At 43.2% G+C, this 14035-nt stretch overlaps 1 protein-coding gene across 1 annotated transcript in view; it reads left to right on the top strand.

Moving 5' to 3' along the window:
* LOC136004433 (ran-binding protein 10-like) overlaps positions 1-14035 on the top strand; it is an 88513-nt gene that overhangs the window by 38887 nt on the left and 35591 nt on the right. The window contains exons 5-7 of the mRNA XM_065660924.1: positions 210-377; positions 1610-1725; positions 8151-8335. Coding sequence (XP_065516996.1) covers positions 210-377; positions 1610-1725; positions 8151-8335 — 469 coding nt within the window. The remainder of the gene's footprint in view (positions 1-209; positions 378-1609; positions 1726-8150; positions 8336-14035) is intronic.

Raw genomic sequence — 14035 nt, 5'->3', positions numbered from 1 at the left:
AAGGGACAAATGAGGTTGAAACCTAATTGATGTATCATGATTGACTTTTCAGTTACTGGTATGTGAAAATTAATATTGGGATGTATCAGGAGTAGGATTAAAAATTTTGAATTTCCTCCCTGAAAATTGTGTCCTGAGGCTGTCACTGCCGTGTTGTTCAGCTCAAGTGGCCTCACTGCTGACTTGCTCTTTTGTCTTGTCTTGTGCAGGATGGGATAAACATTCCTACGGGTACCATGGGGATGATGGGCACTCCTTCTGCTCTTCGGGGACAGGACAGCCCTATGGCCCTACATTCACCACTGGAGATGTGATTGGCTGCTGTGTCAACCTCATCAACAATACCTGCTTCTACACGAAAAATGGCCACAGCTTAGGTAAGTAAAGAAAGGTGTTCTCAGGAGAGGGATGCTCCTCCCCTGCTCTTGCTGCTGGTTACTCTAATACTTGGCATGTGTTGTAACGCTTGTCACACATTTGTGGAATGGGAGAGAAAAACAGCGCTGGGCAGCAGTCAGGAGTTGGAAATTGGCTGCAAGACACAAATACTTACAGCATGTGAAAGGGTTTCTGTGCTGCTCTATCTGTTAGGATTGCATCCCTAGCTTCTGCTCCTTTCTTCTGCTACTGCACAACCAGTGGGAGGTTGGATGAGATGGCAAATGGTTGGGCAACAGGGAAATAAATGGTAAGTTTAGTGTATTATTCAACTACCTACAAAGCAACTGTACCAGTATCTTTTCATGTTTAAAAGGGACTTGTCCATCTGAGCCTTAACATGTCAGTCCAAACATTCCTAAACCTAGACATTAATTCAGCTTAAGAAGTCTTACTTAAGCACTTACCTACGATTAGGTTGATTCCACAGTTGTTTATTTCCCCTAAAGTTAAGGACTTAAAAACTTTGCCCAAAGGTATCTCTCACAGATAGAATGATAGAATCATAGAATAGTTAGGGTTGGAAAGGACCTTAAGATTATCTAGCTCCAACCCCCCTGCCATGGGCAGGGATACCTCACACTAAGCCATGTCACCCAGGACTTTATCCAACCTGGCCTTGAACACTGCCAGGGATGGAGCATTCACAACTTCCTTGGGCAACCCATTCCAGTGCCTCACCACCCTCACAGTAAAGAACTTCTTCCTTATATCTAACCCAAACTTCCCCTGTTTAAGTTTGAACCCATTGCCCCTTACCCTACCGCTACAGTCCCTAATGAAGAGTCCCTCCCCAGCATCCTTGTAGGCCCCCTTCAGATACTGGAAGGCTGCTATGAGGTCTTCTCGCAGTCTTCACTTTTCCAGGCTGAACAGCCCCAACTTTATTTTTCATGGTTGGTTTCTGAGCTGCAAGCGCACAGTGAAGCCGGCTCATATTCAGTTTCTCATCGACTAACACCCCCAAGTCCTTCTCCAACAGGGCTGCTTTGAATCTCTTCTCTGCCCAACCTGTAGCTGTGTCTGGGATTGAGGGCGCACTCGGTCCCAATGTCCATGTTGCCAATAAAGGTGTTGAACAAGATCAGTCCCAACACCAACCTCTGATGAACATCACTCGTTACTGATCTCCAAATGCACATTGAGCCATTGACCACAACTCTGTATGCAGCCATCCAGCCAGTTCTTTATCCACCGAGTGGTCCATCCATCAAATTGATATCTCTGCAATTCAGAGACAAGGATGTTGTGCGGGACAGCGTCAAATGCTTCTTTGCACAAGTCCAGGTAGATGACGTCAACTGCTTTGCTCCTGTCTATCAGTTCCGTAGCCCCATCATAGAAGGCCACCAATTAAAATTTAATAATTCCACTGTCCATTTGATACATTCTTCCTTTGTTTCTGTAGCAATTAATAGGTCATCCACATATTGTAAGAGTCCCGTCTGAGTAGGTGGCTTCCATGATTCTAGTTCTCATGCTAGCTGATTTCCAAAAATTGCTGGACTGTTTTAAACCCTTTAGGTAATACTATCCAAGTTAATTGAGTTTCCCTTCCTGTGTCAGGATTTTCCCCTTCAAAAGCGAATAAATTTGTCTTTCTTTGGCCAGTGGTAAACAAAAGAAAGCATCCTTTAAATCCAGGAGGGCAAACCATTTCTGATTATTATTCAATTTAGTCAATAAGTCATATGAATTAGCTACTACTGGCTGAATATACTCTGCAATTTTGTTGATTGCCCTGAGATTTTGAACCAGTCTGCAGCTTTTCCCATCATATTTCTTTACTGTCCAGATAGGAGTATTATATTCCAATTCACATTCAATTAATAATCATTATTTTAAAACTTATCAAAGATTTATTTTTTTATTATTTCCTTTGATTTTCTAATTTTAAGGGGTATTGTTTTATTCTAATTGGGCAAGCCTCCCCCTTTTTTATTTCCACTGTAACAGTCCAAGCATTTTTCACCTTGCCTTGAACTTCAGATGCCCATACTCCCAGATATACCTGATTAAGTTTTTTCTTCTATTTCAGGGAGGTCCTCCTGTTTGCTTTTCTGCTGAATTAAAGATAAACTCAAAACTGCAATTAATTGATTGGTTTTAACTCTAAATTCCATTTTGCCTTCTTTAAATGTTGTTTCTCGCCCTAATAAACATTTATGAGAATTTGGCATGCATAAAAATTTATGCATTCCTATTTGTTTTCCCAATTTGTTCTTTAAAGTTTCCAGAAAGAATGCCTCCCCCCCCCCCTTTTTTTTTTTTCTTTTCTTTTTCTTGGTGGCCAGTAGCTCCCCTGTCTGTAATGATTTCTTTTTTCTCTGATTTAACACCAAATAAGTTGCTTCTATGTCCACTAAAATTCCACTTTATTTCCTCTAGTCCCTAGTTTTAATTTAACCAGTGGATCTGCTGGGGTAGTTTCCCCAGGTCCCCATCAGTCTAGTTCCAATTCAGTCACTGGAGGCACTGCCCCCCCCACCCAGGGCAGTCTCACTTCCAACGTCTAAACTCCCCATAGCACGCACACCGATATGCTTTCACAGAAGAGCCCACTCCCCCAGCTCCCCCTGGCATTCCTCCGCCCACGCTTTGAGCTGCTTGAGCTCCCATTCTTTCTCCCTTGGGTTTTTTTTTTTTCGTTTTTTTTTTTCCTCACAGTTGCTCACCCCTCTTTGTAGCAGCTGCAGATGCCTGCCTCTGCAACAGCACTTCTGGTTTAACCCTTTCTTTAACTCTGATTGTGAATCTGCCGCTTTTTGCCGGTGCCAGCTATCTTTTCCTCCTTATCAATATCAGATAGGACAGGTGCAGAGGGTGCTCCTCTCGGAGGTACCTGTGATACGTGATTTTCCAACCTATCTTCCTGCTTACTCTTTTTTAACTTTAAACATCTTTCCCCATTATCACAGGCTGAACAACATCTCTCCATCTTAACTTTCAGTTTTCCCTGTCCTTTTCCAAAGCCAAAATTAAGGGATCTGGTGGAGCTATATTAATTTTGCATTCAGTCTGTCACTCCACACTGTTTCTTAAAGTGAAAAACATATCTGCATACATTACTTCATCCCATTTTCCTTGCCCCCTCAAAACAACATTAATTGTAACAATGTATTATAACTCAGCGTTCCATTTTTAGGCCATTTTTCCTGATGTTCCAAAATATACAAAGGCCACCATCAGTTACAATATTTTACCAATGTTTTCTTATTTACCGAGCCCCCCGGAGACCCTCCAAGTTCCTTCCAGTGTGCCAAAATGCACCCTAAAGGACTCTTTTTCAAGATCTCTTCACTCTGCTGATTTTCCATTATCGATCTCGCATTCACAGACACACACGGGATCCCACAGACACACTCCACACAGTTACAACACTTGAGACAGAGACTAAAATTCAATCAAACAAACAATAGTTAATAATACAGTTATAACATCCTGTCACCAATACCAAATCACAAAACCAAAATCTTTACTGTAACAAGCCACAAAATAAGATGAATACCAGTAGAATCATAAGCAATACTTCATAACCCCTATGGCTCAGACCATATTGTAACATTAATAGGGGGGTTTCCTTGAACCCATTATATTTGACCAGCCCGTCAGTGTCCCAAGAAGGACGAGACCCTTATGTCTGACCAGCCTGTCTGTGTCCTACTGTGGGAACCATATTGGACAGCCCACTGTATCAGTAGCATCTAGTTGGAATGTAGAAAAGCACGACTTTCACAGTGGGTCATGAGCAAAACCGTGGTTGCTCTTTTTCAGACTCTCTTGGACAAGGAGCAGTTTTTTAGGAGAAAAAGATAAAGACAGGTCAGGCATACACCAATACATCCACTGCACCCACTTCCCTCATACACAGAACTTCTTGTCCCTGAGATTGCACTCTTGTCTTTGTACTTAATAACCCCAAGTGAATTTCCTCTGAAGAATTCCTTGTTTTCCATAACTTGTTTAGGTCTCTAGAGTGCTGATTTTCTTGGCTGGCTTCTGCACTGTGTGGAAGAAAGCTTGCTCTGCCTGGCACCTCTTGCTAAAAAACGTATTTTGTTCCTCTAATTTTTGTGTTGTGGGAAATAATGCCTAGCCTTCCCTGGTTGCCTTCCCAATGGGATTTATGGCTTTACCGATCTCTCCTATATCCCAGCCAGTGTCTGTGCTGAAAGATGTTCCAGTTGTTTAATATGCCTTTTCACATTAGCTGTCAATACGGCTTTTTCCTTGGTTCCCAGGCTCACTGAACTTGGTTGCAGTGTGTTCAAAGCCAGAAACCCTCTTTCTGTAGGTTGTTTCATAGCAGTTTATTCACTTGATCTAAGTACAATTTTTAAAAAAGTAAAAGATGATTTTTACCTGTCCACACCTTTTGGAGCGAGTTGTTTTGAGAGCCTTGCTCCATCGCAGGAACATTCCTCTGTGCTATTACCCCTTATTTTTAGGTGGTCTTTGTTTTCCCTCTGGACTTGGATTGCATTAGGAGTCACAGTTTTACCATATTACTTCTAATTTTTTCACCACTTTGTTTTCTCATTTGGCTAGACTGCTTCTCTTTCTGAGATGAGAGCACTCTTCATGTTGGGGTAAATGGGTAATTACAATTTAGGCTCTTATCAATAAAAAATAGCTATCCAACACCCATACCATTGCTCTGTCATTGACAGCAGAATTGGGGCCACAGTGTAGATTTGGCAGGGGAAGGTGTGAAGAGCTTGTCAGAAGCATTTGCCTGGTTAGTGGGCTCTGGGGTGATGTCTCCCTGCATCTGGCAGGGTGGTGGAGGTATGTGTGGTTTCTAAAAGTTGCTAACCAGAGAGGACACATCCCACATGTGAAAAATGGAATTTTAATTTGGAGGTGATTTGAGAGTATTTGGGGGTGGGCAGCTTCCCTTCAAAGATGAGCACACCCCAAAATGGCTGAAAAATATGTGATATGTTGTAACTTGAGGGTTTTTTACTTCTAACTTCCAGGTATTTTGGGTGTCTGATTCCTGGCTTTAGATGTCCTTGGCTTCATATTACTAAAAAGCTAAGTTAATAAAGAAGTTGAACTTATGGACTGTGGAAAAGATTTGATCCCTCGTTACAGATATTTCCTTGTCAGCGAGGTTTGAAAGAGGAGAGACTGACTTTAAACATGCTGTTTTCCTCTGGTAGCTCTTCCTGTGTTGTGCTGTTATTTTCTTTGCACACCTCTAACCCAGCGACTTCCTTGGTGTGAGAATAGGAAAGGAGGTGTGCTGAGTCAGCAACAATGTGGTCATCCTCATCTCCAGCCTCTATTTATAGATACATGTTTTTTCCTTTGGTTTTTGAGATTTGATCATTTCAAAAGTAGAGGAGACTGGTCAAGACCTTATCCAGTTGAGTTTCAAATACCTCAGAGGACAGAAGTGCTTCAGTCTCTTTGGAAACCTGTTCCGGTTCTTAATTATCCTTACAAGGAAGAATTTCTTCCTTATGTCCCATCAAAATTTCCCTGGCTGCAGCTTGTGTCCATTGTCCTTTCACTGAACGTCTTTGAGAAAAATCTGTCTCCATCTTTTTTTTTCACATTCCTTTTGGGAGTGAAAGACTTGCAGTTAGATTTTTTTTTTTTTTTTTTTTCCCTTTTGCCTTCTTTTCTCCAGGGTGATTCCCTCAGCCTCTCCTTATGTGCTGTGCACTCCAACCCTCTGACCCTCATAGCAGAACCCTACTGGGCCCCATTTGTGAATTTTTCTTGTCCTGGGGAGGTGGATGTGGGGAACCAAGTATGGTACTGCAGATGTAGCCATGCCAGTGGAAGCAGAGAGAAGTAATCGCTTCCCACAGCATGCTGGCTCCATTTTTACCAATGGGATTAGGATTCTGCTGAGTTCCACATCATAACAGTCTTAGTACCTTTAGTAAAAAGTAAAATCCACAGCAAGGTCTCAAGGGGCAATCAGTGACGTTGCCAGTGTCTCAGGTCTCTGCAATAGTGAAAAAATGAGTTGAATAAGTGTTCCAGGTAACTGCAGGGAAGCCCATGCCCCTCGCTATAGAGGAGGAGAGAACTTAGGCTTTCTTTAGGATGACCATCTACCCCACAGTAGTAGATCTTGCTGATTTGATCTAGAGAGGTCTGCCCCTCTGCTGATCTACTCTGACGTGGGTTCCACCATGAGCAAGACAGGACAACCAGGCACCTTCCAGACTTGAATTCCACTGTGGGCATCCGTGTGTCTTGCCCAGTGTCTGGTTTCTGGCTGGGTCAGTATCCAGCGTGTCAGAGCAAAGTGAGAAAACCCAACACCAAACAGTGAGTAAGCAGCATGGGAAAGATTTCTCCCTGAACCCTGCAAGCTATAGCAGATGTCCTGAAGCAGAGAATTAGTGAAGTTTGTGTTGCAAACAAAAAAGTAATTTGTGCTGCAGAAAAACTACATGACAGTGAATGGAACATGTTCTTAGAAAATGTGATCCAGAGTGATGAGAATCAGGCACCCCTGTACCTTTCCCAATGCCATTTCTTGTTTCCCCATGTTTAAGTGGCTTAAGGATTCAATTCATATCTATAAACTTATTCTTAAAAGAACCTGAATTCAGAGAGCCAGGTAGACTTTGACCACCTATTTTCAATTAGGTCATCTTTGGATGTAGAATTATTGGCTGAATTTTAGAGGTATTTTCACAGTGGTAGCCTTTTTCTTTTCCCCATGTTCTGGTGGCAGGTGAAAGCTTCCATTTGGATCCATAGGCTTGTTCTTAAAATTAAATTCATCTATCAGCAGTGGATTTTCTTGTGTGAATGACTTGCTGTCTTGGGACCATTAAAGACTTAACCTCAGAGCTCTACTGCCAGCTGTTCCCTTAGAATCATAGAATAGTTAAGGTTGGAAAGGACCTTAAGATCACAGAATCACAGAATCCCAAGGGTTGGAAGGGACCTAAAAAGATCATCTAGTCCAACCCCCCTGCAAGAGCAGGGTAACCTACAGTACATCACACAGGAACTTGTCCAGGCGGGCCTTGAATATCTCCAGTGTAGGATCATCTAGTTCCAACCCCCCTGCCATGGGCAGAGACACCATGCACTAAACCATGTCACCCAAGGCTCTGTCCAACCCAGCCTTGAACACCGCCAGGGATGGAGCATTCACAACTTCCCTGGGTAACCCATTCCTGTGCCTTGCCACTCTCACAGTGAAGAACTTCCTCATATCTAATCTGAACTTCCCCTGTTTAAGTTTTCACCAGTTACCCCTTGTCCTACCACTGCAGTCACTAATGAAGAGTCCCTCCCCAGCATCCTTTTAAAATATTCAGAGAGCAGCTGCCAAGGAATAAGAGAAATCAGTCAAAAAAAGTGGAGGACACATAGATGTGTTGATTGACATGATGCCCCTTTCATTTTTATTGTTGTTGTTAGCTGCTGGCTCTTGAACTTTGGTAGAAATTGCTTAGAAGACTAATCCAGGAAGTGGGCAGGCCATGGGCAGCAGCCCATGGCCAGTGACTGCTGGGGGATTGAACCCATAGCTCTGGTTTTATGCAATAGTTTTCAATAACTGTGCAGTAAGTCGTGGTGTTCCTTGAGAGGTCCCTAAAGGGCTGTTGCCCCTCCCTACTCCAGTACACTGTTCAATGTAAAGAGCAGCTCTTCTGTCTTACCAAACCATGTAACTGGAACTAGGAACAGAAATCTCAGTTTAATAGACGTTTCTTTTTCTTCTTTCCTAGTCAAATCTCTACCCTACAGTGGGTCTTCAGACTCCAGGAGAGACAGTTGATGCCAACTTTGGGCAGCAGCCGTTTGTGTTTGACATTGAGGACTACATGAGGGAGTGGCGAGCAAAGATTCAGAGCACCATTAAGCAGTTTCCCATAGGAGCCAGACTAGGCGAGTGGCAAGCCATGCTGCAGAAGTAAGTCAGTGTTCTGATGTTCAGCTTCCTCTGTTCTGTTAGGCCATAAATACTTTTTTTAATGCTAATATATGCATTCTTATGGTAAAAATTGCCAGGTAGTGCATTTTGCTCAAATTGTTTTACCCTCTGTTTTGTTGTTTGATAGTCTTTCCTATGTAGATCGCTGCTGTTTCAAATGTAAAAGATATGGAAGAAGTTTTCAGCCAAAGACTGCGTGAAAGCTTGTAGAAACTTTGAGGTGAAGCATTGGGGGAAGGGGAGGGTAAAGGACACCATAAAAACTCTTAACATACAAGAAAAGCCAGTATGTAAGTCAGCTAAATTCAGAAATGAAAGAGCAAGAAATAGCCTAAACCAAAGGCTTCCAAACCCAACTTAACTGAAAACACAGTTATGGCACTTTGTAAATGTATGAATATTGAATGCATTTCCAATGGCAAAAAGGATTGAGTGGAGCTTGATGAGAACAATTGACAAGAGTTGTCAGAGGTCAAGAGTATCTTCTGCCTGAAGAAAGACAGAGCTGACTAAGGCTTCGCAGCTTGGAAACAGGTAATTGAGGAAGATGGACTGTAGTTGTCTGTCATCAGTCATTCACACCATGAAGAGCATGGCTAGAAAGTAATTATTCACTGTTTCCCAAACCACAAGAATTAGAGAGAAAGCACATTCTCAATTAAAAACAATTTATTATTTTTTTTTCATTGAAACTGTGGGGCTTGCTGCTGCAAGAAGTAGTGGGAGTTTAAGTATAAGTAGATTTTAAAAGATACATATTTAAATATTTATGGTAATCCACAGAGGCCAATTCCATGGTTATATTTTAAACCTCCAGGTCTATGGCTGTTGCTTCTCTCTCTGATTAAAGAGAGCTCTGTGTTTCACCTTTTTATTATGTTCTTTCCCTAAACACCTGATACTGGTCACTGTCGTTCAGGAGACTTAGATGCAGTTATAATCACATCCATGTGATCGTTCTTGTTTTCTGTTAGTCTTGTATTTAGTTATTTGCAGATAATTCAGGGCAATCAGCAAAACTTTTGAAAAACAACTAGCAGAAGCTGTTGAAAATAGTAATAATATCTTTCTTCAAGAAAATAAGGAGCAGGAGGCCTGCCAGAGAGTTTGTAGGGCCTGGAGGAAGACTGCAGTATAAAAAGGGACCTTGGGGAGGATAAGACCATATCAAATTGAATTCTTTGCCTGTGTGTCCAGAAATCAGGTAGGTTGTCATGCTGGGATGCTTCTTTATGAAGGACTTGGCAGAGCCTGTTTCTGGGTTTGAAGTGTCTGTCAAAGAAGCACTGGAATAAATAGGTGAGGGGAAGTGAAGAAAGTCTGAGATCAGATATTTGCCCAAACTCCTAATGGGACTCAAGGAGAAAACAGGTGAACTTGTGGCTGTGGAACAAAATTTCTCTCCAAACGGCCTTGCATCAAGAGAAGGGGAGGATGGTGTGTTATGGTGCCATGTTTCATTGAAGAGTTTCAGAAGAGAGTCGGGCACCGATGATGGGCTGAGAGAACCGTGATGTCTGACTTGGACAAGTGTGTAGAAGCGCTACTGAAGTGTAGATACATTGGACACATGGAGAAATAGGATGTGGGTTTTGCAAAGAGGAGCCCGCAGACATGTCGATACTGTTCTTGGGCTGCTGTCTTTGTCTTGGAAGTCCAAAAAGGCTTTTGAGAAGTTCCCTTGCTCAAACTAAGGGGGGCCTATGCAGCCAGAGGCTAAGGGCACATGCCTAATGTGGATTTTGAGTTGTTTAAGAGACAAAAGAGGGAACGAGTGGGTGAGGAATTGTCACTTTGGGAGGACAAGACTGTAGAGACTTGGATGTGTGCTGGTGGTGTCTGTGGTGTTGAGGATGTTCAGAAATGGATGGGAATAAGGGACCCTTCAGGAAGGAATGAGATCTTTGGGATCTGATGAATCATTACACAGAAATGTCAGCTCTTTTTCTCTCTTTTTTTCTTTTTTTGGTAGCAAGCAGAAAAAAAAAAAAAAAGTAATGCAAGGATTTGTCAGGGGAAAACCAGAGACCAAAAATAATCCTGTTACTGTGTGAATATGTGGTGCACCCTTAATGTGATGTTTTGGTTCTTTCTCTCCAAAAGTATGTAGTAGAAGCGAGAAAAGCATGAAAAAACCCCAAGAACAAACCCACAAAGCAGGATGTGCCTTTGCACATGGGGTGGGTGGGTGTAAGGCATGGAATAAATATACAGCGTTGGTTGTGAGGGGTAAGGCAGAAGCGTGAAAAAAATGTCTTGAATAACCTTTAGAAGGTGATGAAGGAACAATTCTGCTGGGCCCCTCAGTACAAGAGAGACATTGAGGTGCTGGAGCAGGGCCAGAGAAGGGCAAAGGAGCTGGTGAAGACTCTGGAGCACAAGTGTGATGAGGAGTGGCTGAGGGACCTGGGGGGATTTAGTCTGAAGAAGAGAAAGCTCAGGGGGGACCTTATCGCTCTCTACAACTGCCTGACAGGAGGATGGAGCTAGGAGGGGGCTGGTCTCTTCCAAGGATCAAGTGATAGGATAAGAGGAAACGGCCTCAAGCTGCGCCGGAGAGGTTTAGACTAGAGATTAGGAACAATTCCTTCCCCGAAAAGGGTGTTCAGGCATTGGAACAGGCTGCCCAGGGCATTGGTGGAGTCACTGTCCCTGGAAGTATTCACAAACTATGTAGATGAGGCCCTCAGTGACACGGGTTAGTGGTGGCCTTGGCAGTGCTGGGGTAAATGTTGGACTTGATGATCTTAAAGGTATTTTCCAACCTAAATGATCTTATGATTTTAAGTGAAGTTAACCAGATGGCACATTTAGAAAGAATAAAGGAGGTTTTTTTCACACTCTCTGCCATAAGGTGCCATGAAAACAGCATGGATCCAAAAAGTGACTGAAGAAGTTATTAGAAAGAAAAATCTATCAGAACTATGGTGGAGTGAGGTTCTACCACCAGAATAGGAGCTATCTGACTCATCATTGGAAGCTGGAAGGGTTATAGGGAAAAGTATATTTCACGTGTGCCCTTTCCCTTTATTTTTTCCTAGGCATTTGCTTTTGCCAGTTAGGAGGTCCAAATAATGGGCAACAGGGTGTTTGGTCTGACCCAGCATGGATGAGATGTAACAACTGGCAGTGACTTTAACATTATTTTTCATTCTGGTGTACTATACCGTTGACTCAGTGGGGGCATTCCGTTCTCTGCAATGCATCTTGCCCGGCTTTGGAAAGACAAGATCTGCTTTTGGAAAGCAGCCAAAGAGAAGGAGGGGGTTAATTAATATTTGAATGGAAATACTTGGTTCCTAGTGCTCAAAAGGTGACTTTTCCAGAAAGAAGTGCATCCCCTGCATCTTCGAACATAAAAGGACCTGCAGTGGGTGAGAGCACTGGTCTGTCAAGCTTAGTTTTATGAGTATGTTGGTAGCACAGGTTCCTGCAGCACTAGAGTGGTTTTTTCCTTTCCCTGGTAAAAATGACTGGTTTTGCCACTCCGTTGTTGAACTGAATGTTCAGCCATGTTGGACCTTTCCTTTTATCACATGGTAATGCAATTTCTGTGGGAGGGTTTGCTGAAAGACTGTGAAACGTCTTTGGACAACCAAGTGGATTGCAAAAGTATCTCTTCTCTGCCTGTTTCCAGACTCCCTCCCAAAATATCACCAAATGAGGGAGCTGTGACTTCCCTTTACAAAAGCCATTGTTTCTTCTGCAGTAGGACAGGTTTATCCCTGTTTTTGTTGCTTGTGTTCTCCAGAATTGTTCCTGCTGATATGCATGGTGGAGGTGTCAGGGTCACTGCTTCGGAGTTTCTCATATCTCTTTTGGACTTCTTTTTAAGAATCAGCATTGTGTTTCTATCTTCCTCCTCTCTGTGGGCAGGTTTCAGTCAGGGATTATACCTCATGTTAGTAGTCCATCTATTTCAGGTTGGAGCTCAAAGCTCTTGGGATGATGTTTTCTTGTCCTGTGGTTTCATTCAGATTCGTTGTATCTTATTTAATCATTGCTGACTCACAAAATCATAGAATCATAGAATAGTTAGGGTTGGAAAGGACCTCAAGATCATCTAGTTCCAACCCCCCTGCCATAGGCAGGGACACCTCACGCTAAACCATCTCACGCAAGGCTTCATCCAACCTAGCCTTGAACACCGCCAGGGATGGAGCACTCGCAATCTCCCTGGGCAACCGATTCCAGTGCCTCACCACCCTAACAAAAAGAATTTCCTCCTTATATCCAATCTAAACTTCCCCTGTTTAAGTTTTAACCCGTTACCCCTTGTCCTGTCACCACAGTCCCTGACGAAGAGTCCCTCCCCAGCATCCCTATAGGCCCCCTTCAGGTACTGGAAGGCTGCTATGAGGTCTCCACGCAGCCTTCTCTTCTCCAGGCTGAACAGCCCCAACTTCCTCAGCCTATCTTCATACGGGAGGTGCTCCAGTCCCCTGATCATCCTCGTGGCCCTCCTCTGGACTTGTTCCAACAGTTCCATGTCCTTTTTATGTTGAGGACACTGTTAGAGAAAAAGGCAAAATTTTACGATAACTAAACATTAGAAATTATTATATTTGAAAATTTATAAATCAGTAGTGTGGGTTTGGAAATACTGTAATTTTCCAGTACAGTCTGTAATTTGTACCAGAGTTATTCAGTAACCAATGTTAACAATGGTAGGCTAGGTGGTAAGAGCTAACATAATTACATACGGTAAAGGGGTACATACGGGTAGATTTAAAAAGTATTGTGAAAGTCTATCGAAGTAGAAACTAATGGACACACCAGGGTAGTCAAGTGAGAACAAGACAATGCTGGCGTCCACACAATGGTTGGGATATATCCAAAGAACAGAAAGGTGAAGGAGGACAGAGCGAGGAAGACTTCTTACTTCATCTGAGGAAGACTCCTTACTTCATCAATGCGACCACCAGAAGAGGCTGCGCAAGCGCAGAAGAGGCTGATGTCGTAATAGACTGATGTGGCAATCCTTGATGCATATGTATTAGTTAATGATGCAATCCGTGTTAAATATGTATTAGTAACCAAATTTTAGTGTATAAATTGTGAACGCGATGTGACGAGGTCGAAGCCAGATTTGGGCGAGTGCCCCTGGTTTCCCAGCGCTGCAATAAAGCACCTCATATAACCATTCCGGTGGTTATGTGTTTATTCTTACGCTAACATTTTGGCGACCCAGGTGGGACCTCGCGGGCATTGCTGAGGCGGATCGCGTTTCGACCCCGCTCCAGCCGGCACCGAGAAATTCTCGGGGAGCCATCGACCGCGACCGACCTCTGCTGCTCACGACGGACCTCTGACACGGTAAGAAAGGTGCTTTATTTAAGTTACAGAACCGGTTTCTAGTAAAAGTATGGTGTATTGACCTTTGGTTAGGTCTGGTAAAAGCCTGCCTGTAATACGCAGCGAAAAGCTGCGTTTGGCTGGGCTAGTAGTAAAGCCTGCCTGTTAGACGCGGTGAAAGCTGCGCTTGGTTGGGGCTAGAGAGCTCTCGGGGTAAAAGCCTAGGCGCCGTCCGTTAGACAGTAGCGAAAGCTCTGCAGGTTCGGCAAACGTGGTTATGGTATTGGTATTTCTGCTGCAGGATCAGCATCTGTCTGTGTAATTCCTGTAACGTAGTGGTAAGTGTGTGTGCGTGTTTTGGAGATCTCTTTGTATTTACAAAAT

This window comes from Lathamus discolor, chromosome W (assembly GCF_037157495.1).
Source record: "Lathamus discolor isolate bLatDis1 chromosome W, bLatDis1.hap1, whole genome shotgun sequence".
Lineage (NCBI taxonomy): Eukaryota > Metazoa > Chordata > Aves > Psittaciformes > Psittacidae > Lathamus > Lathamus discolor.
This window is presented reverse-complemented; position numbering and strand designations above follow the sequence as displayed.